This window comes from Astyanax mexicanus, chromosome 16 (genome assembly GCF_023375975.1).
Source record: "Astyanax mexicanus isolate ESR-SI-001 chromosome 16, AstMex3_surface, whole genome shotgun sequence".
Taxonomy (NCBI): domain Eukaryota; kingdom Metazoa; phylum Chordata; class Actinopteri; order Characiformes; family Acestrorhamphidae; genus Astyanax; species Astyanax mexicanus.
The window spans coordinates 7984888-8008341 of record NC_064423.1 but is presented as its reverse complement, the minus strand read 5'-3'; the positions used below and the strand labels follow the sequence as shown (position 1 = coordinate 8008341).

The following is a 23454-nucleotide window of genomic DNA, read 5'->3' as shown; positions in this document are numbered from 1 at the left end:
GCCACATGAGGTCTAGCATTGTCCTGCATTAGGAGGAACCCAGGGCCAACCGCACCAGCATATGGTCTTACAAGGGGTCTGAGGATCTCATCTCGGTACCTAATGGCAGTCAGGCTACCTCTGGTGAGCACATGGAGGGCTGTGCGGCCCTCCAAAGAAATGCCACCCCACACCATTACTGACCCACTGCCAAACCGGTCATGCTGAAGGATGTTGCAGGCAGCAGACCGCTCTCCACGGCATCTCCACACTCTGTCACGTCTGTCATGTGCTCAGTGTGAACCTGCTTTCATCTGTGAAGAGCACAAGGCGCCAGTGGCGAATTTGCCAATCCTGGTGTTCTCTGGCAAATGCCAAGCGTCCTGCACGGTGTTGGGCTGTGAGCACAACCCCCATCTGTGGACGTCGGGCCCTCATACCATCCTCATGGAGTCGGTTTCTAACCGTTTGTGCAGACACATGCACATTTGTGGCCTGCTGGAGGTCATTTTGCAGGGCTCTGGCAGTGCTCCTCCTGTTCCTTCTTGCACAAAGGCGGAGGTAGCGGTCCCTGCTGCTGGGTTGTTGCCCTCCTACGGCCTCCTCCACGTCTCCTGGTGTACTGGCCTGTCCCCTGGTAGCGCCTCCAGCCTCTGGACACTACGCTGACAGACACAGCAAACCTTCTTGCCACAGCTCGCATTGATGTGCCATCCTGGATGAGCTGCACTACCTGAGCCACTTGTGTGGGTTGTAGAGTCCGTCTCATGCTACCACGAGTGTGAAAGCACCACCAACATTCAAAACTGACCAAAACATCAGCCAGACAGCATAGGTTCTGAGAAGTGGTCTGTGGTCCCCACCTGCAGAACCACTCCTTTATTGAGTGTGTCTTGCTAATTGCCAATAATTTCCACCTGTTGTCTATTCCATTTGCACAACAGCAGGTGAAATTGATTGTCAATCAGTGTTGCTTCCTAAGTGGACAGTTTAATTTCACAGAAGTTTGATTTACTTGGAGTTATATTGTGTTATTTGAGTGTTCCCTTTATTTTTTTGAGCAGTGTATATATATATATATATATATATATATATATATATATATATATATATATATATATAATGTTTATATATATAATTTTATTTCAAATTTTTCCCATTTTCTCCCCAATTTAGCACAGCCAATTACCCAACCCGCTCACTAGGACTTCCCCTATCACTAGTAATGGCCCAACACACCAGGAGGGTGAAGACTAACACATGATTCCTCTGATACATGTGAAGTCAGCCACCGCTTCTTTTCCAGCTGCTGCTGATGCTGTAGCATTGCCGAGTAATATCACAACGCTAACGCTCGGAGAAAAGCGCAGCCATTCGGTTCCGATACATCAGCTCACAGACGCCCTGTGCTGCAGACATCACCCTAGGAGTGATGTGGGGAGAGAGCACCATCTACCCACCCGGAGGAAGTAGGGCCAATTTTGCTCCCTCTGAGCGCCGGAGGCTGATGGCAAAGCTGCATGAGCGGGGGTTTGAACCATATATAATGTTTGACTGCCTGCCCACAGTGTTGAAGGTCATAAGAGCAAGTTACTGTATTAAAACTGTAGATGAAGAATTGCCTACTGTAAATTGTGTTACTCACTTTTCTATGTATAAACTGAATAGCCAGGGGAAAAGTGTGCTGGTGGGAAAGACTACACACTGATGGTGATTTGGGGGTTGGGGAAATGCCCGATATGCTTATAAATGATGCCACGTGTATTTATTGTGTGTTGTACTAAGAAATGATAGGTAAATTTTACTCCTGAAAAGAGATTAACCCTATAATCACTCTAAAGTCGGTTTAATCGTCACAGTTTTACACTGAAACTGATGAACTCAGGGGGGTTATTCCAGGGGCAGAACTTGGTTTTGTAGCTTTCTGATGATCCTGATGATGTTAATATGGACACTGGTTTAAACACTGTATCTGAAATATCATACAGTCTGGTCTGAAACTGATCATGGGGTATTATGTTCTCTTACCATAATGTTTTAATTAGGACTGAATATTGATTTTAGTCATATCTCTCATTTTATGTCTTTGCTCAGCTACTGAGTAAAAAGTGGCCATGTTATAATGCTCTTAATTCTCTGCATGCTTTACTGTTTACACAGCAAATAATTCCCACATGAAATGCTAATGCTACAACAACACAAGCTAACACAAACGATCAAAACAATCAACTAACTTCAGGAGACGCTTTTTAAACCAGATACAAATCTGACTATTTATATCACTTAAGGAGGTGGTCTGAGATGTATTTGAGCCTAGTAATAGCTCCATTTATCTTTAAGATAAATTTCACAAACTAAATCCTCTCCACCCAGCATACTAATTAGCATATTTTATCCCAAACCTCATTTTGATTTCAGTTTAATTTGACGCTTGTGGCTTTAATCAAATCAGAATAAAATCCAAATACTATTTGCTCTGGTCTGAATTAGTTACTCGGGAGTTTTTTTTGCCTTGGTTTGGTTCCAAGTGCATCAAAACAAAGCAAAAAAGAATGTTCTCTCTTCTTATTGGTCAGAGCTGTGTGGGGCGGGGCTAATAAAGTAAATACAGGAAGAAGGTTGTGTGTTCTGCACTAGTGTGTGTTTCTGTAGTTTAATATGGAGCAGCAGAGATAATATTAGTTAAGAACTGTAGTAAATTATCAGGGTGATATAACAGCTCTATCCTGCAGATACGGGTTACAGTCGGGTCAGATCATCTCAAAAGAACCGCAGTTCATTCAGGACCGCAGCGAGACCGTCCTCTTTCTGTGGCCTCGTGTGGTTATTTTGGTCTGTATCCAAGTGTGATTACTGTATTCACACCTGCCGAAACGAATCACAGCCAGAGTGAAAACGAACCTGATTTAACCAGAGTAAAGTGCAGCACAGGTGTGAAAACACCATGTGCCTTAGTTTGAAAATAAATGCAGACATTTAGATATCTACTCCACTAAAGAGGTTCTTCAGGGGCTCAGCAGAAAGATTGTAAAAAAAAAAATGTTTCCTATGCAAAAAAATATGGATGTTTTGTTAAAGGACATTTTAAGAAGTTTCTAATTACCACCAAAAAGAGCTGGAGAAAGAGACAGACATGAAACAACAAAAAAATCATTAAACATTAAAGAGCTGAAAGAATTCTGCATGAAGGAGTTGGAAAAGTTCTGTTGGTGTCAAGAATCACATGCTTCTACAACCCCTGGCAAAAACTATGGAATCACCGGCCTCGGAGGATGTGCATTCAGTTGCTTAATTTAGTAGAAATAAAGCAGATCACAGATTTTCGAATTACATCACTGCACCCACACCCACAGAGCATGCGGGAATGGAGAAGGCAACACCCAAATATAGATGAAAAACATATGGAATATCTAAATATTTTGCTGTGTGTGATAGTAATGTTCCATTGATGCTGTTTAATCTAATATTTTTCACTTCAAAATGTATGCAAAATATATTTATTATTATATTTATCATTTATTAATATTTGTTACATTGAATGAAATCATATTTTACTATTAAAATAATTTAATATTTACATATGCAACCTTCATCAATGGCTAATCAGGCTGCACTTTGAAGCTTGATCTCTAGAATTTGGAATTGTGTTTATATGTTTCCTAGTTTTTATTTTTGTATGCTGAGCTCTATCCAGAAGCTGTGATTGGCTGGGCAGTATCCGGCATGTGCTGAAGGTGAGCGTTGTGATTGGCTCAGTTCATAGGTAGTCAACATTCTATCTAAAAGGGATCAGTCCCATTTTCCCAATTACAGCTCCTTCCCTCCATTCCTCCTCCTCCTCTCCTCGATTCCTCCACCTTCTTCCGGGGTAGGAAAGGAGGAGTAGCAAAGTTTCTGGACACAGCCAGAGTGTTTTGAAGCGGTGATGGGAAAGAGCAAGAGCAAGAGGAACAGCACGTTTTTAGTGCTGCACCGTCTCAGCCGAGGACACGTTAGCGGTGGAGCTGAGAGAAGGTCAATATAACTCATAACAAATCAATGAGACTAACATTAATGTACCTTAATAACAAAACGACAGCGCTGCGGAGTGCTGACTATTAAAAAATACGGTCTAATGTATGGTTATATTATAAAACAGGCAATTTTGGACTACAGGCTTTATGTAAGTCAACACAGCGCTGAGGAGTTTATTAACAAATACATGTTTCCGGCTTGTTTATGCCTTTTTTATTGATTAATTCCCTATAGTTTTAATACTTACAAGAAATCTTTGTTGCAAATGATTTAACTTAATTTATTAAAGTACTAATTATTTAATTATTATTATTCCTTTATTTATTTCTATTTGTGTTTGAAGTTTGGAAATGTTTGTTGTGAATTTAAAAATATAACTTGTCTAAAAAAGGAAATCAATTGGTCATTCATTATTAAAGTTAAAAATTAAATTAAAAATAAATGTCTTGTTTTTTCTTGTGTATTTTTAATTGGTCTTTAAGCAAACAAATAGGTTTTATCCGGTTACTACAATAATTGATAGCTGCAACCCCAGTGTGATCTAATTTGATGCAGGTGTTCGTTTTGAGAAATAAAATTTACAAGGTGATTCCATAATTTGTTCCTCAGAATTAAATGATTAAATCTTTTTTTTCCCCTCTGCTTGGTGTAAATAATTAATCGTTGACGCCACAATTTTTTTTTCTTGATTTCTTATAATGTTTCCTAAAGTCAGAAAGTTGCCATTTAAAATAACTTTAGTTTTGTGACTGTGATCTGCTTTATTTCTACAGAATTAAACAACTGAATGAACATCCTCCGAGGCCGGTTCATCATTTTTGCCAGGGGTTGATTGCGCCACTGGGATGACTCCTTTACTGAAACGTCACAATAAGAAAATGTAAATAGATCCACCCCGGCAGTTAAACATGAGCTTGTTCATGTTTTGTCATTTAGCACAAATTAAAACTAACGTGTTTTTTTCAAACACTTAGTGTAAACATGGGGTGTTTTTTAAGCATGCAGCTTATTTGCGTAAAAGTGACAGAGCCCTTATACGGCTCATTCTGAAAGAGACTGAATCTGGTAAGAATAGAGCTGAGAGATCTTTTTATATGAGTGATTCTATTTAAATAGAAATGAAACGTGTTTTAAAGCACATATTCTTTAAAGAGCTAAAATGTAAAGAGCTAAAATGTGTCCTCTATAAAGTAAAGTTTATATATTCAATTCTAAACAGTTAAACTGAATAAATCAAAGCTTCAGCTAAAGTTGTAATACAGACGTTCCTCCGTCTGCAGGTAGAGCGTCTGCATTATCATACAGAGCAGAGACGAGTTCCGCTGCTCGTCAGACAGACCTGTATGACTTCAGGGTTGTAGCTCAGATCAGACGCACAGCGAGCGCTAAGCGCTAATCTGATGAGTAAATGAACGGAGCTGCTCAGGATTTACGCTTTAGTCACTTTGATCAGAGCTTACGGAGCTCCGGAGGTTTAGGAGAGAAAGCAGCTCTGAGACGGAACTTCAGAAATCAAATTCATCCGCTTACACCTAAACGCTTCAAAGAGCTGCTCCCAACAAACCACATATTTTAGAATAATATGATAAACTTGTCAGTTTGTACCAAATCGACAGCTATATTACTCATCTTTAACCTCTTCATACTCACGGCCCTGAAATTTAAAAAACCCAAATTAAAGCTTTTCTACTGAAGAATTACATAAATTAGTTCCATGTTTGTCTCGGAAAACTAATCAAACTATAAAAGAAAATATATTTTGATAATAAAAATGTTCAAGAAAAAAATAGCACTCTCCTAAATTCAGTTTTATAATCTAGATATTAGACACACTGAACAGAACACACACTCTGCTGCTGAATATTATTTCATGTAAAGAATTGGGAGCGGATTCTTCGTAATAATCAGATATCAATTAAACTGGATTAAACACTAAACAGGAACCTTCTCCAATACTACGTTCACACAGCAGATTTAAGTCTCATAGTTTTGCTCGTGTATTAAACAGATGATTACAGTGTTTACACACAATCTGACATTTACGCTTCTGATTTGGACTCACAGCAGTACGACTCAGTCTGGACAGCCAGATCAGAAGTCAATAAATTGATGAGTTTGAAAGGAAATAGATGACGGCAGTGAGTGAGGGGTTCAATAGTGGGACTGAGATAATTTGGGACTCAAATATTTGGACTCAAATCTCAGTTTAACTGAAATTAAAGTTTTATAGCCGTGTTATAAAGTGCTTTACCTTTGCTTTCTGTTTTAAATTAAAGGGCTGAACGCGGGTCACTGGCGGAGCTAAATAAACGTCAAATAAAAAGCTTTAAAACTGATTTTTAAAAAAATCTAAGATACAAAACTAAACTGAAGAAGTGACCGAATAACATATCATTTATACAGTGAGCTGGAGAACATTCTCAGATAAAAAAGTTCAGCTGCAGATACTGAAACTCCTCAACAGCTCATCTGATTCTGGAGAAGAAGAGAAAAACGCATTAGTGACTCAGGAAAGCATGATCATGTGTTCTCTACACTTATCTTCCACTGGCAGACATTTTAAAAAAGTTAATATAATTTAAACATTGGCTTTACAATATAATGTTTATCATATAAATAGTTGCTCCACTTTTCCCAACAACCTACATAAATGAGATTTAGTACTTTGATTCTGTTTCATCATCTTTAAAAATGATCTAAAACGTGCTTTTCTCCGGTTTAATTTCAAAGCAATAAATCAAAGTTCTTTAAACCACAATACATTTTCCAAACACAAAGAACTCTGCCATTTTATAGAGTAAGCAAAAGCTGCTAATCATGGAAAATAAACTCCGTACGACTAAAGTCAAAAATAAGTCTGTGTGAAAAGGGAAAAAACATCTTGTAAACAATATGGTAAACAAATCTTCATTTTTACCCAATAGTTAAGTAGGTGCAAAATATCAACATTTTCAGTTCTGTTTTCATGTAATACTCATAATTATACTGAAAGAATGCATCACATTTCACCAAGTATTCTAATGCAGAATCTCAGTTAATACTTTATGCCCATATTTAATGATGTTAAACATTATAGGAAACATTTTCTCTTTTTTCTTTTCTCTTTTTCTCTTTTCTGCCAACAACATGGGCAACAACACCGTTTTAAAAAGTGTGAGTGGAAATGATTTTGCACTTGACGTGAATGTGTTCTGGTGAGTTCACACACTTCATCTTTTTTCTTTTCTTCCTTGTTTTTGTTTTTTTTGAAATGTTGAATCACAGACAGGGCTCAGCCGCCCGGATCCGGCGCCGCAGGCGGAAACACTGAGAGACGAGGGTCCTAAACATCACGTTAGACGACGGCGTTACGGGAGAGTTAGTGCAATCTGGACAGGCCCGGGTCGAGGCGCAGCAGGCACACAGTTCACACGGAGAGACACCACGGCGGGGGCGGGGCAGGGGGCGTGTCCTTTAAGGCCATTTTTCAGACGACGCGCCGCTGGGCGGAGCTCCGGGAGCCCGGAGTGAAGCAGTCGTTTTACAGTAGGATCCTTCTTCCTGCGGCCGAGAAAACAGCGGCCAGAGCTCCCTCCAGAGGAGCTCCGAGAGACCGGGCGGGGCGGGGCGGAGAGGGACGGGGTGGAGAAGGTGGCGAGGGACACCGGGGCCGGATGGGGCGTGTGGGGTTGGTGGTTGGGTGGGGGTGGTGGTGGTCTCCCCGCGTCGTGTCTGTATGTATAGGGTCCGTGGCGGCGGGGGTCAGGACTGCTTTAGCCGTTTGCGGGGGAGACCGAACGGGGGGCACTGAGCCGAGGCGAGCGCTCGAAACGCTTCAGCCACGAGGTGAGGATGAGACTGAATCATAGCCTTCCATCCAGCCGTCTCCATTATATCTGCTGCCTGACTAAAAAACAACACAAAACATGGAGAAAGTGAGTCCTGAGTACACTACTGAGTACAGAGTACAATTCTGAGTACAATTCTGATTGCTGAGTACACTAGAGTACTGAGTACAATTCTGACTACTGAGTACACTACTGAGTACACTACTGAGTACACTACTGAGTACAATTCTTAGCACAATTCTGATTACTGAGTACACTACTGAGTACCCTACTGAGTACACTACTGAGTACTGAGTACAATTCTGAGTTCAATTCTGATTACTGAGTATACTACTGAGTACAATTCTGATTACTGAGTACACTACTGAGTACACTACTGAGTACACTACTGAGTACACTACTGAGTACACTACTGAGTACACTACTGAGTACAATTCTTAGCACAATTCTGATTACTGAGTACACTACTGAGTACCCTACTGAGTACACTACTGAGTACTGAGTATACTACTGAGCACAATTCTGATTACTGAGTACACTACTGAGTACAATTCGGAGTACAATTCTAATTACTGAGTACACTACTAAGTACTGAGTATACTACTGAGTACAATTCTGAGCACGATTCTGAGTACTGAGTACAATTCTGATTACTGAGTACACTCCTGAGTATACTACTGAGTACATTACTAAGTACTGAGTACACTATTGAGTACACTACTGAGTACTGAGTACACTACTGAGTACACTACTGAGTACTGAAAGCTGCTGAGAAATGGTATGGGTATGAGAGGGGTAAAATACATACTTGCTGTTCCAGTTCTTTCCATCTTTGCAGCCCAGCTGTCTGAGAACACTGCACCTGCAGGAAACACAGTTAGAACATTACAACAACTACTGTACGAGAACATGACATAGCAGACGATGTATTTTGGGGGATATATAGCCCCATAAAAATTTCAATAAATGCTCCTATAACCACAGGGCTGTGTGTAGAGCATGTCTGTCATTAACTCAGTCAGTAATCCAGCTCAGAATAACTGCTATTACTGTGCTCATCCCAGTGGAGGCCGGCTATACGTATCTATAATAACTTTAATCGTTTTAACCCCACCAATTAGGACTAACCTGCTCCGCGCAGTGCACTGATTCAGCAATAAAAAACCCTGCGCTGATTTTCAATGCTGAAAACATCAGAGTGCAAATAACAGCACTCAGTGACTGCTCCTTTATCACATGATTATTTGTTGGTGTGTGTGTGTGTGTGTGTTAATTAGTGTGTGTGCTTGCCTGTTGATGAAGTCTATGGCTTGTGCTTTGAGCTGCTCGGCGCTGTGCAGGTCGGCGAGGATGAGGATGTCGGCCACGTTCTCCACAGACAGACTGTTACACAGAGCCTCCTCACACATCACCTTCAGTCTCTCCAGAGCGTACTGCACACAAGGAGAGCGGTTACTCACCACACACTCACATGCAGTCACTACTAACACCACTGCCTCATTATTACCTTATCTGCTGCAGCTAACAGGTTATCGGCCATTTTCTCCAGGTTGGGCGCTTTCCCCGTGTAGATGAAGACCATCATCTCTCTGAACACATCCGGTTCAACGTCACTGATGTCAACACGATTCTGTGGATCACAAAAAAATCAACACACTGCTGCAAAAAATCTCTCTTTCTAATCTAAACAAACAATCATACAATATACAATACAATACTGCAATTCTGCAATGTACACCAGCAGGCCCATTTCCTTCCGGCTGTTGGGTAAGTGGTTAGGTAGGCGCCCCCTGCTGTTCGGTTTCAGAAAGCTGTGTAACCCCACCCATCCCCATAGGTTTCAATTTCAAAACAGAAATTTCAAATCACGTTTTTTCTAATATACTGTAATTCTACCTCCTTTATTTAAATGCAACAGCTAGTGTAACCTCTGCTTATATAGTCAAATTTTGAAATCCCCACAGAACTCGTTTTTAAAACGTTATTCAGCTCTATTCATATAGGTGTGGTTATTGTAAAAGGGCTGGTTATGGGCGGGACCCATAGACTGTATATAAAGATGGACGCCGTGTCGCCGTTCCCATTCATTCAATGAAAATGAAGCCAAAATCTTCCGCCATTTTGGCGATTCAGAGACAGAGTCTGCGCAGTAGAGACCAGAGGAGGGAGAAAGGCTGTGGAGAGACGCCTACTCATTTAAATAACTCCGCCCCTGAGGGCTGCCTCGCGGTCACAGACTGCAGAGCGGGGCGGAGCGGAGCTGACGGTCTGTTATTGGTCCCGCCCATAAGCAGCCCTTTTACCATAACCACACCTTTTTTGAATAGAGCCGAATAAAGTTTTAAAAACTGAATTCTGTGGGGATATAAAAAGTGACAATATAAGCAGAGGTTACACTAGCTGCTACATTTAAATAATGGAGGTAGAATTACAGTATATTAGAAAAAAATGTGATTGAAAGTTGTCTGCTTTGCCATTGAAACCTATGGGGATGGGTGGAGTTACACAGCTTTCTGCAGCCGAACAGCAGGGGGCGCCCGACCTGTGGTGGCTTCACTTTTAAGAGACGATGCTCTGTCCAGCTATATACAGTCTATGGCGGGACCATTAACAGACCGTCAGCTCCACACCGGTCCGCTCCGCAGCCCTCAGGAGCTGGGTTATTTAAATGAGTCTCTGGTCGATGGAGCTAAACAGCTCAAAACTTAAATATTAAAAAAAAAAACTAAAATATCTAAATCACATAGCCCGGATTTTTTTTAGATCTTGGTAAATAGCATGGCGTAGCAAAGTAAACATACCATATATTTCCATTTTTCTATAGAATACAGGTTTTACATAGTAAAGATTCTTAAATCACAGCTATTGTGTGTGAACACATTTTAAAAGCTTTGTATTTGGTACACACCCCTAGTATTCAGTGTAAAAATTATCAAAACACTTATAAACTCTAATTTTGATTTATATGATCATATAAATTTCAGACTCACTCAGGAGCGCCCTCTAGTGGGTTAATAAACCCCAAATGAATTTGAGTAGGTATTCTCCTCTCTATTAGACATTTTCTGGTGTGAAAGCCTTGCAGGTACAGTGGGCGGGGCCACGTTTTTTTTTTTTTTTTTTTTTAGGTGATGGTTGATGTTAAGTCAGCTAAATTAAACACTATCCTGACATGTTTGAGATTTACTGGTGAGTTTATTTCTAAGTTAATCACTACATATAATATTACTACATTATCCAGTAAGGAATAAAATTTACATTGTAAGTTGTTTGTTTACATGAGAAGGATTTTTATATCACTTATAAATACAGTAATTAATTATATCTCTTTACCTTTTTACTCTCCTCCATTTTGTGCTCAAACATGGCGTTGAATACTGGCGACCGTGCTGTAAATCAAACAGACGGAAATGTTAAAGTTGAATGTTTTTATAAAAGCAGCATCACCATCATTCTTTATTTAAATGGAGGTGGATTTACCTGCCAGGATGGATTTGTGTGCTTTGAACTCCTGTCCCCCAACAAACAGGCTGCAGTCGGTGAAGCGGGAGCCCTCCCACAGGTTCCCCAGGTCATCGGCCAGCTGACACTCGGGCACCTTCAGCATGTTCATGTTGGACTGACCCGAGATGTTCACAGAGTCCTGCACCACGCTCACCTGATACAATAATAAAAACACCTGTATTACAAACTGCAGGACCATGACTCACCGTTACGCTGTTACTGTAATACCAATAAAACAAACAAACAAACAGGGGTGTGCCAGATCGTATCGTATGTGATAATATTGCCAATATTTTTTAAATAATATCGTGAACGATATTATACCCTGAAATATGGTTCCATATTACCCACCCCTAATTATCACATTAGGTACTACTTTTTTTACTGTTTTTTATCAAAAGAAAAATTCACACTGTTCTTATTTCCCATTATATATCTACTAGAGACAAATTATATCTGTCCTGTATTTTTTTTATTTATTTGACTTTAATTCAGGATATATGGAGATATTTCAAGTGCTTTATTGGTATCATGACATTCTGGATTATTAACTTCTATTAAAAATCTGATAAAATTCTTTTTTTAATATCTCAGCCTGTATCTGTAATAATTTTTCTAATTCAGTGTTTTGTCAATTTGCCAAAAGTAGCCTTATCATGAAAAAACCCCCCCAAAAAAACATGAAATATTGTGATATTATTTTAGAGCCATATCGCCCACCCCTACAAACAAACAAACAAACACCCTTTCACTCGTCTCTATCGGTACTGAATACTTTAGTCTTCACTCTGTTACTCACATACAAACCAGACCCAGATTAAATTATATTTTAATAAACTAAACGAGTTTCTACCTCACAGAAGAGAGTGAGCTTATCGTCTGGTAGAAGTCCGTTCGCTTCGTCGAGCAGGAAGTCCCGCCTAATAAACTTTTTAAACCCCCAGTCCTTCCCCTGGACAAAGCGATAGGCTCTTTGGCTTTCTGTAAAGTAAGAGAAACAAGAACAGACTGGTTAGTAATCTCATTTTTCAAAAATTAGAAATCACAGACAATATTACATAAGCCTGTCACAATATTTACATAAAACACATTATGTACAGTGTGTTACTAAAATACATGAACATAACCGCAATCATTTTCCTCTGATCTCGATTTTTTTCTCATTAGTTTATTTACAGTGAGGAGGAGATGTTCACTTCTGTTTTATGTATACCTGTACTCTTTTATATATTTTACTTTCTGATCCACGTCACCCTATGTGTGATGAGGGGAAAGAGCGCCATCTACTGTACCCATCCAGAGAGAGAGCAAGGACAACTGTGCTCTCTCAGGGTTCCGGCAGCTGATGGCAAGCTGCATGACCGGGATTCAAACCACTGAACCATTATATTGTTATTATATCAGTGGAATAAAATGGTCTTTTAAAAACAAACTATATATTGGTTATCACAATATTAATTTGTCAAATAAAAACCAAAATGTATTGTGACACATTAAAAGAGAACTCACCCATGGCTTTAGTTTCTTCTCTTTTGGCATTCAGTAGGGAGAACTTGAACTTTGCTCGTACTTCACTTTTTGGACAGTTCACAAGCAGTAGATAAAGGGAGAGATAGTCTTTACTCTCGTCGTCCAGACCCTTCGGATTCACTCTTAAACACCTGCAGAGAAAATGGATGTTAGCATAATGAAATGAAGTAACGGTGGCTTTAGCTCAGAATTCAGAATTAACCTCACCACTTCATTTTATCATTAGGACCCGAGGAGAAGGTGGAGCTCTTCAGAACTTCTCCCATCTCCTCCCGACAGAAACTGAAGTTATTTATCGTCCACATGTACGAGAACTTCACCACCTTAACCTGCAGGTAACAGATCGCACGTTATTATACCCCCGACATCATCTCATTATCTCATCATCTCAGACTATCAGAAACTAAAAACACACACTCACCTGTGTGTAACACCAGCTCTCTGCCACAGGTCCTGATGTCATCTCCCCCGGGGGAGGGGGGGTGGGGACCCGCGACATGGCCAGCTTTATCCCCTCTGACCTCCCTTATGAAGCTCGACCTACACACACAGCCACACACAGCCAATGATGCGTTTCCTCTTCTGCAGCTGGTGAGTGTGGAATATGGAGCTACACTACTGTTTATTTTCTCTATTAAATCTCTCAGTTAAACTCAGTAAATCAGCCCATTACAATATTCTCATTTAAAAACCATCAAAACAAGATTGACATTATTTAGTATTATTATAATACAGTAAAAAACAAACTCTAGTCTAGTAATCAGGTATAAATATCTCACTACACCAATATTACTGCCCCCCTCCCAATAATACAGCTAAGTACCAGCATTTAAAAAATGATCATGGATTTATACATGATTTAGTCACAAAATATTGTTAAAATAAGGAATCGGCACCAATAATACAAATCTAAATGTTTCTAACACTAAAGGTAATTTAAAAGTAATTAAAAAATGTAGATTACAGAATTCTATTGTGATTAATGATATTTTTTAAAATCGATTGACAATAATAATAATAATGCATAACAAAAATAAATAAAATAAACAATTATTTAAAAAAAACATTTACATAATAAGAGACAATACACTTCTTATGACATTGTACGACATGATATGGCAAATCCCTGATACACAATGAGTTTTTAAGAATATTGTGCATATCTTCAGCACCTAAAGAACTTAATACTGAGAGCTCTGTTCAGTGGATGTGTAATTAAATCACTTTAACAGCTGGGGGAGATTTTTAATAGCAGTTTCACAGAATCTGCTGCTACAGGTGTGTTTTGTCAGAATGTTAAAATACTGTGAAAATTACTGTGCAGTATAAAAAAAACGTCTTCAAATATTGTGATATTTTTACCATATCAGCCATTTATTTATGTTTCAAATATCTGAACATTTCTACTAGTAAACTAGTAAATATTCTGTTTTATTTCTTACCTTATGTGTGGAAACGGGGAGATCACTCATGCCATTCCTAACAGCATATTAATAAACCGGTGCGCTGCTCACAGTCACCAGATAGCACCTCACAGCACGCTGAGCTCCGCCTCCTCACGGCCCATCCTCTACACACACACAGTGAAACAGTGAGAACATGCTGTGCTCAGGAAGCAGTGCGGGTTCAGGCCCAACAGTGCCGGCCTGCAGAACCTGGGTATCGAACACACCACCCGGTGCTTAAAGGCTCTAACCGCTGAACCACCACTGCTTCAGTCAGACAGCGTCACAGATAACATCCTCCAGCCGAGCCGAGCAGCAGCGTCTGTTAGCACCGAGGATCCAGCGCTGCTGAGCCCGGCTGTTAGCATCACGGCTATCCTTCAGTTCTACTGAGATTCTGAGACGTTATGTTCGCACACACTGAACCCCAGGGTCTCCTCCATCTCCATATCAGTATTACTAACACTTACAACTGAACACGCTACAAAATGTTACTCTTCGTGTTTTCAGCGTTACTCTTCGTGTTTTCAGCATTACTCTCCCCGGTTACAGCGCTACTCGCCACGTTTACAACGTCACTCGCCGCGTTTACAACGTCACTCGCCGCGTTTACAACGTTACTCTCTGGGTTTTCAGCGTTACTCTCCGGGTTTACAGCGTTATTCGCCGCGTTTTCAGCGTTACTCTCCGCGTTTTCAGCGTTACTCTCCGCGTTTTCAGCGTTACTCTCCGGGTTTTCAGCGTTATTCGCCGCGTTTTCAGCGTTACTCGCCGCGTTTTCAGCGTTACTCGCCGCGTTTTCAGCGTTACTCGCCGCGTTTTCAGCGTTACTCGCCGCGTTTTCAGCGTTACTCGCCGCGTTTTCAGCGTTACTCGCCGCGTTTTCAGCGCTACTCTCCACGTTTACAGCGCTACTCTCCACGTTTACAGCGCTACTCTCCACGTTTACAGCGCTACTCTCCACATTTACATAGTCACTCGCCGCGTTTACAACGTTACTCTCTGGGTTTTCAACGTTACTCTTCATGTTTTCAGCGTTACTCTCCTCGTTTGCAGAGTTACTCTCCGCGTATGCAGAGTTACTCTCCGCGTTTGCAGCGTTACTCTCTGCATTCAGTGTGAAACTCATTAGAAGAGGTAGCTCGTTGAGGACTTCCAGATCTGAGCTCTTGGCAGATGAGAGGAATTCTGAAGCTGCTGCATCACAGAGCGAGAAAATCCTGGCAGGAGAAAAAACTGCATGTTCAGATAAAACAGCCACTGATGTGATTTAAACCCGTATTAACCCACCAAACAGAAAATCAAACCAAACCCAGAACATTTACCTGATTTATCTGAACATGCAGATATAACAGGAGGTACACAACAATTCACCTGATTCTAACAGACAAAACTCCACTTTCACCAAAACACTACTGTCATGAGTCACGATAGACAGTGCTGTTTTTCCAGGCACTGAAATCTTTACTCCCACACAGGAGAGAGAAAGCAAACAGAAACTGATTACTTTGCTTAAGTGCAATCAGGCGAGGAAAAACTGGAATTTGGAATTTCTAGAAGCATCTACTATTAAAACCACAACAATCACAGGCAAGATGGATATACTATAAATAAATGGCACAGCAGTGCATGCTCACAGAACATAAAATCAACTAATAACATATATTATTAATTTCTCACTGTCCAGATAAGAGTCTCAGACACTTCAGGGTTTCATGTCCTGTTGTTTCGAGCGACGTTCTAAAGGTGTTTTGTCTCCATCCTGCAGGTTCCACGTTAAATATTTCACACTTATTTCTGGAGGAGACTCGGTGCACAGACTGAGAAATCCCAGAATCCTCTGGTTAGGAGTTTATTTGCACTGATCAATCTGATTACTGAGCTAAATCCATCTCTCTTTATCCAATTTCTTAATCAGATCTAAGAAATTAGAGTATGCTGTTTACACGACTGCTTCAATAATCAAGTAAATTCTGAAATTTAATTAGGAATGGATTTCTGAATATAAAGTAACACAGTCTGAGAGACCTGGAGAAAAGAGTAAAATGAGGAGTAAAATTAAAAACATAAATGTACATTAAACTACTGAAGGCCCACACAGACACACACACGGTTTCCAAAACAACAAAAGAGCTCCTTCACGGGACGAACTGGAGTCAGTCCGTAACACTAATAAAGAGCAGGGGGTGGAAATGTGAAGTCTGGCGCGTTCACCACGAGCCCTTCGCCAAATTTCCATTCATCTGTAACGATGGTCTGTCAGACCAGGGTAAGCAGTTTTAGCCTAAAATAACAACAGTGATACCAGTCCTATCTCAGATTTTACCAGTAGAACTCAGATTACACATTACATAGCTATAAAATGCTCATTACTAATAATATCAGTTCTACAAATCATAAATACATTGTGCCAAGCCACATGATCAGCACCACATATCCTTAATCTAATACTGACTGTATGTTACTATTGATTTACATGAAATTTTAACCTCATATATATTTTATCTATAATTGCTTTTTAGAGTAAAACCTTCAGTCACCGATACTTAACAAGTAACTTAAACAGACCCTGATTTTGTATAAAATAATAATAATGTAACAAAAAACTACTTTAACTAATTACGTAATGTAACAACAAAAGTCTACCACAAAACTAAAGTGTAGAATAATTAGAACATGTAAACGGCACACAAACTATTAAAAGCAGTTTAACAGCAGAGTAAACAGCAACATAAATACAAAATAGAATTATTTTATCATGATATAGTTTTTTTATTGTATATATTTTGTTCATAACTAACACAAATTACTTTAATTATTAGAATAATTACTAGAAGTTATTATACCAGATATCTCCACTGTAATTCTGATTGGTAATAAAGTCCACGTTCACAATTAAATTCAACGTATATTTACTGCAGTTTAGACAAGAATTAAAATTCTATAATATAACTTTAGATATGGAGGGTTTGGTTAGTATTAATAGTGATATTTAACACTAGAATCAGACTTACATACAGCTCTGGAAAAAATGAAGAGAGCACTTCAGTTCCTGAATCAGTTTCTCTGAATTTGCTATTTATAGGTTTGAGTAAAATGAACATTGTTGTTTTATTCTACAAACTACAAACAACATTTCTTCCAAATTCCAAATAAATATATTAGAGTCATTTAGAGCATTTATTTGCAGAAAATGAGAAATGTCTGAAATAACAAAAAAGATGCAGAGCACTCAGACCTCAAATAATGCAAAGAAAACAAGTTTAGTTTTAAGAGTTCAGAAATAATCAATATTTGGTGGAATAACTCTGGTTTTTAATCACAGTTTTCATACATCTTGGCATCATGTTCTCCTCCACCAGTCTTACACACTGCTTTTGGATAACTTTATGCTGCTTTACTCCTGGTGTAAAAATTCAAGCAGTTCAGCTTGTGATCATCCATCTTCATCTTGATTATATTATAGAGGTTTTTAATTTGTAGATATTGTAGTTAAAAGACTGTATTTAATTGAAACTGCATGTAAATCAATAATAAAATATTTCATAGCTGATTTCTGAAAACAGTTTCTATTATTTAGGACTGGGGTTAGAACTGGAATTTTACACCGATTTTAAACAGCACATCAATCCAAGCCATACAAACTGCACATCAACATATAATAAATATAATAACTACTATATTAATTACAGCTTAAACCGGCTGATCTAAAGTGAATTATCTGTTAATTAATATACATTAAAATAATCTAAAATCCTCAGAAATAAATAAAAACCCCTTTCTGAGTCCTGCAGACTGAGACCAGCCAGCTCCATCTGAACTACTGAACTTTTATACAGCAGATTCCAGCTCAGATCACAGCTAAAGTGCTAAATTTAGTTAATCTAACCCCAATCTAACCCGTTTACTCCAAAATACAGCCTTAAATATAATAAACTACTGATTTATTACAGAGTCCGCGAGTCTCAGCCTGTATAAAGAAAGAATTTGTGAATAAAACAGAGTTAAAGAGAGGGGAAAACAGCGAGCCGCGCAGGCTAAGCTAACACCCGGTGTTCTGTCGAGTTGTGCTACCCGTCGACATGTGCTACTTAGGGGCTCTGCGCATGCGTAAAACTCATTTCTACTGTTTACATGTGTTTGTAAAGGTGGCTTTCCCAGGTCCAGAAGGTAAAAATCTTAATCCTTAAAACTTTTTTTCCCATGAAAAAATGTCTCACAGCTTTTTTTTTGTACACTGCACTAAATAAAAATGAGTTTGAACCTCAAATTTTATATTTTTGTATATATTGTAATTATTAATCGTTACACTGACCTTTGTACAATCTGGACTCACAAACATCGTTTGTAAAAAAGTAATAAAAATTTAATAATAAAAAAAAAACATTTAGGCTATTCAAATCGTACCAACACTCCTACTGCACGCAGCATGTTCTAATAATCTGTATTTTTACAGTTAAACATACACTACGGTAGCACGGTTTAACGGGGTAGCAGAACTCGACACAACACCGGCCTAAATCTGCCGCTCGGCCCGAAACAACACAGCCCAGATCAGACCCAAACAACCGGAGAATCAGCAGCTCAGACCCGCCGAAAAACAAAGAAAAAACCCTAAATTCCCTAAAAATCCTCCCGGATCCGAACAGCAAGAGTTTTAATAAACCTGGAGAGAGAAGTTAAAGCTGATCTGAGGGAAACAGGAGAAGCTAGCCTGTCTTTGTGTCCCAGCGCAGCTCTCAGCGCTCAAATAAACATAAATAATCTCTCACAAACCTCTCAGTCAGTCCTCACAGCCCCGCACACTGAACTGCGGCACTTCTGCCCCAAAACTACAGCTTTAAAATAACTCTACTGCGCCGAAACTGCGAACTTTTAGCTCCTTTTAGGGAGAAGTGCTGCCTTTCTAAACAGCTTAGCCTGAGCGGCTAACGATGCCCGACTGCTGAATGAATCAATCCGCTGATTCGGTTCTTTTTTCCGCGCGCTGGAGCCAAAAGATTCTAAATCCGAATGAATTAAACTGTTATGCTACATGATTTACCCAATATAACAGATTTATACATATAATATTTACTCAAAATAACAATAATAATAATAATAATCATAGTTTCTTCTCAAACCCAACATTATTAAAATAAAATAACAGAGATATAAATTATGAGTAACATTTTACAATAGTTGCATTAATTAACAGTTCTTACGACAAAACGCCTCAACTAATTATTAATTAATTACACACTATTAATTAAGACATTATTGATCATTACAATTTTTAAAATGAACGACTCATGAATTCATTGTTATTTACAACTTGCTTAAGCATTCAAATTTAGTATTGTTTAATAGCTTAACTTATCTAGTAACTTTAGTAACTAGTGTAACTTGTTAAATGAATCATTGGTTGGTCTTTAACAATGTTTATAAAAGCGAGTTGTATTTATTTATTTATCTTATACTCATAATATTCATTCAAATGAGATAACAACAATATAAAAATATTTTATAAAAAATATATAATATAAGCCTCTTTAAAGTGACACATCTGTGATGTTTATTTTATCTGGTTTAGCTCTGTCAGGTTTCTGGTTGTTGTGAATTTAATAATTTATTGATCAGAATCAGTGCAATCAGATTCACTCGCTGAACCGATTCTTACTGTACATGACGGATAAACAGTTAATAAAGCGGAGTTGGTTTACGAAGCTCGAGTTCAAAAGAGTCGGTTCGTTAGACCTGAATCGAACATCCCATCACTAAACAGCGGCGTCTGCAGTTCGGTTCTCAAGCAGCATGAGGCGCATGCGCACAATACGTCCTGCAGAAAGAGCTTTAAAATATTGTTAAATATAATATAATATAATATAATATAATATAATATAATATTAATAAATCAACAATTTTATTATTGAGTTACCACACAGTTTAAATAAGAAAATACTGGCTGAAGCTCTGCTGATGAGAGCTGATAGTTTCTTTAGTATCTAATGAAACACTCTGATCAGCTGGAATAAGAAGAGGAGGGTATTTGAGACAGTTAGCTAGGTCAGCTAAAGTGATGTGGACTATGCTGGCTAATGCAGTCATATTATTGGAGTAATATTACAGGATTTTACTCTAATTGTTTTATCCAGCATTGCGTAGAGGTTTACACACCAGTGTACCATTAAAATTACGGAATCTGTTCTTTAGGGGTAAGAATTCTACACAATGCTGCTTTAAGAGCTGAAGCTGAAAATGTTGGTGGGAATCCCAGTCAAAAGTTTTTACAGCCAGTCCAGACAGAAACATGGGCCAGGTAAATATTCTCATCCAATTTTAGGTTTGGAACAGTTTTATTTATTGATACTAAGAGGTCAGAGTGGACAGATAAACAGACAGGATTATCTATGATGTGAAGCAGCTGTTGAGCTCTGAGCTCCACAATGAGCCGCAGTCTAAAACCCAGACAATAAACTGACTAAACATATAAATAAAGTTATAGATAGAATTATGCTGAAATGTATGCTGCATGTATATAATACATTGGTTCATTTTTCTTAATACACAAACGATCAAGTCTATTTTTTTGTCTCAATTGCTTTAGTTAGATTAGTAAATTGTTCACTTTGTAAAAAAAGCATCAAATTTGGCACAAATCATCTAATAGACTTACTTTTCAAAAAGCATGTTAGCCACTCAAAAAATAAACCAAAAAACAATATGGCTATTCGTTTTCCCCGAGTCTGATTGGATGATCAATTTTCAACAGTCTTGGTGTTTCTGAGTATGGAAAATAAAATTCTGCTTTTAGAAATTATATAAGCCCATTAATGTTATAAATGGTGTGTTTTGGCGATGAATTAGAAGAGAGAGAGGATAGGATTGGAAAATTACCACAAACCTGAACTGAGTCTGGGGTCTGTATGTGAAGAGTGAATATATGGTGAATATATAATTGCTACATGTGAAAGGGATGCATTGCTGAATGCCTGGATTAAAATAAATAAATGTAATAATAACCTTTTCTGCTTCACAGCTGGGAGCATCTGCATCTTCCATCTCCTGTCCTGCATTTTAACAACAGTTGGGAACTGTGGTTCATTTAGAAACGCTGGACGGTCGCACAGCGATCAGGTCTCATACTGATTGCTAAGGTATCCCAGGTCATGATGTTGCTAGGTGGTTGCTAAGGTAAATGCTATGGAATCTGTGGTGGTTGCTATGGTGTTGATAGGTGGTTGCTACATACATTTTGGTGGCAGTCAGGGAACAGAACTCTCTGGATTGAGTGTAAAAATTTAAAAATGCATAGGACTGAATAGGAACTAGCAGAGGTGGAAAAAGTACTGAAAATGTGTAATTAAGTAAAAGTACCTTTACTTTACTAAAATTCTATTCAAGTAAAAGTAAAAGTACCCATCTAAAAATCTACTTGAGTAAGAATAAAAAGTACTCATTTTAAAATTTACTTTCAGTAAAAGTTACATAGTTACTTTTAATTATTTGATGTAAAAAACTACAACAAATCATAAATTAAATAGTTTTTAATGAACTATTATTCCACATAATAATTTGGACCTTTCAGGCAGTATTTGTTCAGACCACCCCATAAAACATTTTTAAGAACAAGTGGCATAGGCTTCTATGATCCATTTTTTTTCTTTACTGTTAAAAAGTTATGGTCATTAGGTGACTATAAACAGTATTTTTATAGTTTTACAGTTCGTTATGAATTTGCCATTGCTATGTTTTAACTGCTATTTACATGTTTTTTTACATTCAAGCAGATTGTTATTCAAGCAGGAATTATCATTAAAAACATGAAATCATACAAAAAAACTGTTGGTGGGCGCATGCGCAGTGCCGTAAAGAAGCACATATCGATGGGTAGCATAACCCGACAGAACACCGGGCACAGTTGATTCACACAGCGTCTCTCCCGCTAACCATAATAAACACTGCTGTTAAAAGTTCAGCTGCGCTACCATGGAGAACAAAACTCTTTTTTTTTAAATTCAGACATTTTATTTTTTACTCAGTAACGAGGAGTTTTCCAATGTAGCGAAGTCAATTACTTGTGTCAAAATGTACTTGAGTAAAAGTAAAATTACCTATTTTAAAAACTACTTTAAAAATTACAAATTACTCATAAAATCTTCTCAAGTACAGTAATGTGAGTAAATATAATTTATTACTTTCCACTTCTGGGAACGAGGGATGAGAAAAAAATGTATGAATTAAAGTGAACGATTCGGCTGGAATATGGATTTAATTTGCTGCACTATTATTTACTGTTTAGGTCTCGTTTTAGGTCACATTTATACAGAAATACAAACAATTCTAAACGGTTTACAAATTTTCAAGCACATCCATACAGGAGTTCAGGCCCACTGTATAAAACGCTTTAGCTGAGAGAGAGAGTACACCTTATTAAAGCACAAGATGTCAGATGTATCACTCTCTTCATCAGTGTCTCGTTATTCTTCAGAGAGACGCGTCGTCGGTCTGAGAGATTTAATAAATGGTTGTTAAAGGCAGAGGAAGGAATACTGAGGACAATGGAACTGAATGGGATTCTTACACAGATTTGAATAGCTTTAAAAGATCTATTATTTCTGACTGAAGACACAGAGTCATCTGGGCTGAATTAACAGTCAACTCATATTTCTTCATTTCCATCACAAAACCCCAGCTCCTCTGCTTCCTGTGACGCTCTATGGATAATATGAATTATCGATGCATAAAAGCGGGAGGATTATAAACGAGTTGAAAGAGAAAAGTGTGAATAACTGCGTGTTTGTGGTTTTGTTTTATCGGAAATTTACTACATTTATGTAATATTTTACGTTTTAATTACTGTTGTTAAAGCAAATGGAAAACCTGTTTTTTAACTTCAGTTACAGTAAAGTAGAAGGACTGTGCTCTTTAGTTGTTCACTGGGCCGGGGTCGGTTTTCTGGGTTTTTGGTTAGTCATGATGGTTTGGAGGAAAGAGAAAGGGTAAAAAAAAAGAGAGAGAGAGAGAGAGCAAGCCCGTGTGAAGTTTCCGTTCTGAGCGAAGTTTACCCCTCTGGCTTTCAGTAACCCAATTAGAGAACAGCAGTTTTCTGACAGATACTGAGGTAAGTGCCGGGAGCTTCCTGCAGACTGACAGGTCAATGCGTGATCCTGTTC

General features: G+C 38.5%; 1 protein-coding gene across 1 annotated transcript; it reads right to left on the bottom strand.

Moving 5' to 3' along the window:
• Positions 1-6697: 6697 nt before the first annotated feature.
• spoplb (speckle type BTB/POZ protein like b) lies at positions 6698-14424 on the bottom strand. Its single transcript, XM_022669492.2, has 11 exons — positions 14297-14424; positions 13276-13394; positions 13062-13183; positions 12834-12985; positions 12178-12305; positions 11301-11478; positions 11154-11209; positions 9328-9450; positions 9111-9253; positions 8629-8682; positions 6698-7879 (listed from the first exon to the last, which is right to left on the bottom strand). The coding sequence occupies exons 2-11, from the start codon at positions 13351-13353 to the stop codon at positions 7735-7737; spliced, it is 1179 nt and encodes a 392-aa protein (XP_022525213.1). The 5' UTR covers positions 13354-13394; positions 14297-14424; the 3' UTR covers positions 6698-7734.
• Between the last annotated feature and the right edge of the window lie 9030 nt (positions 14425-23454).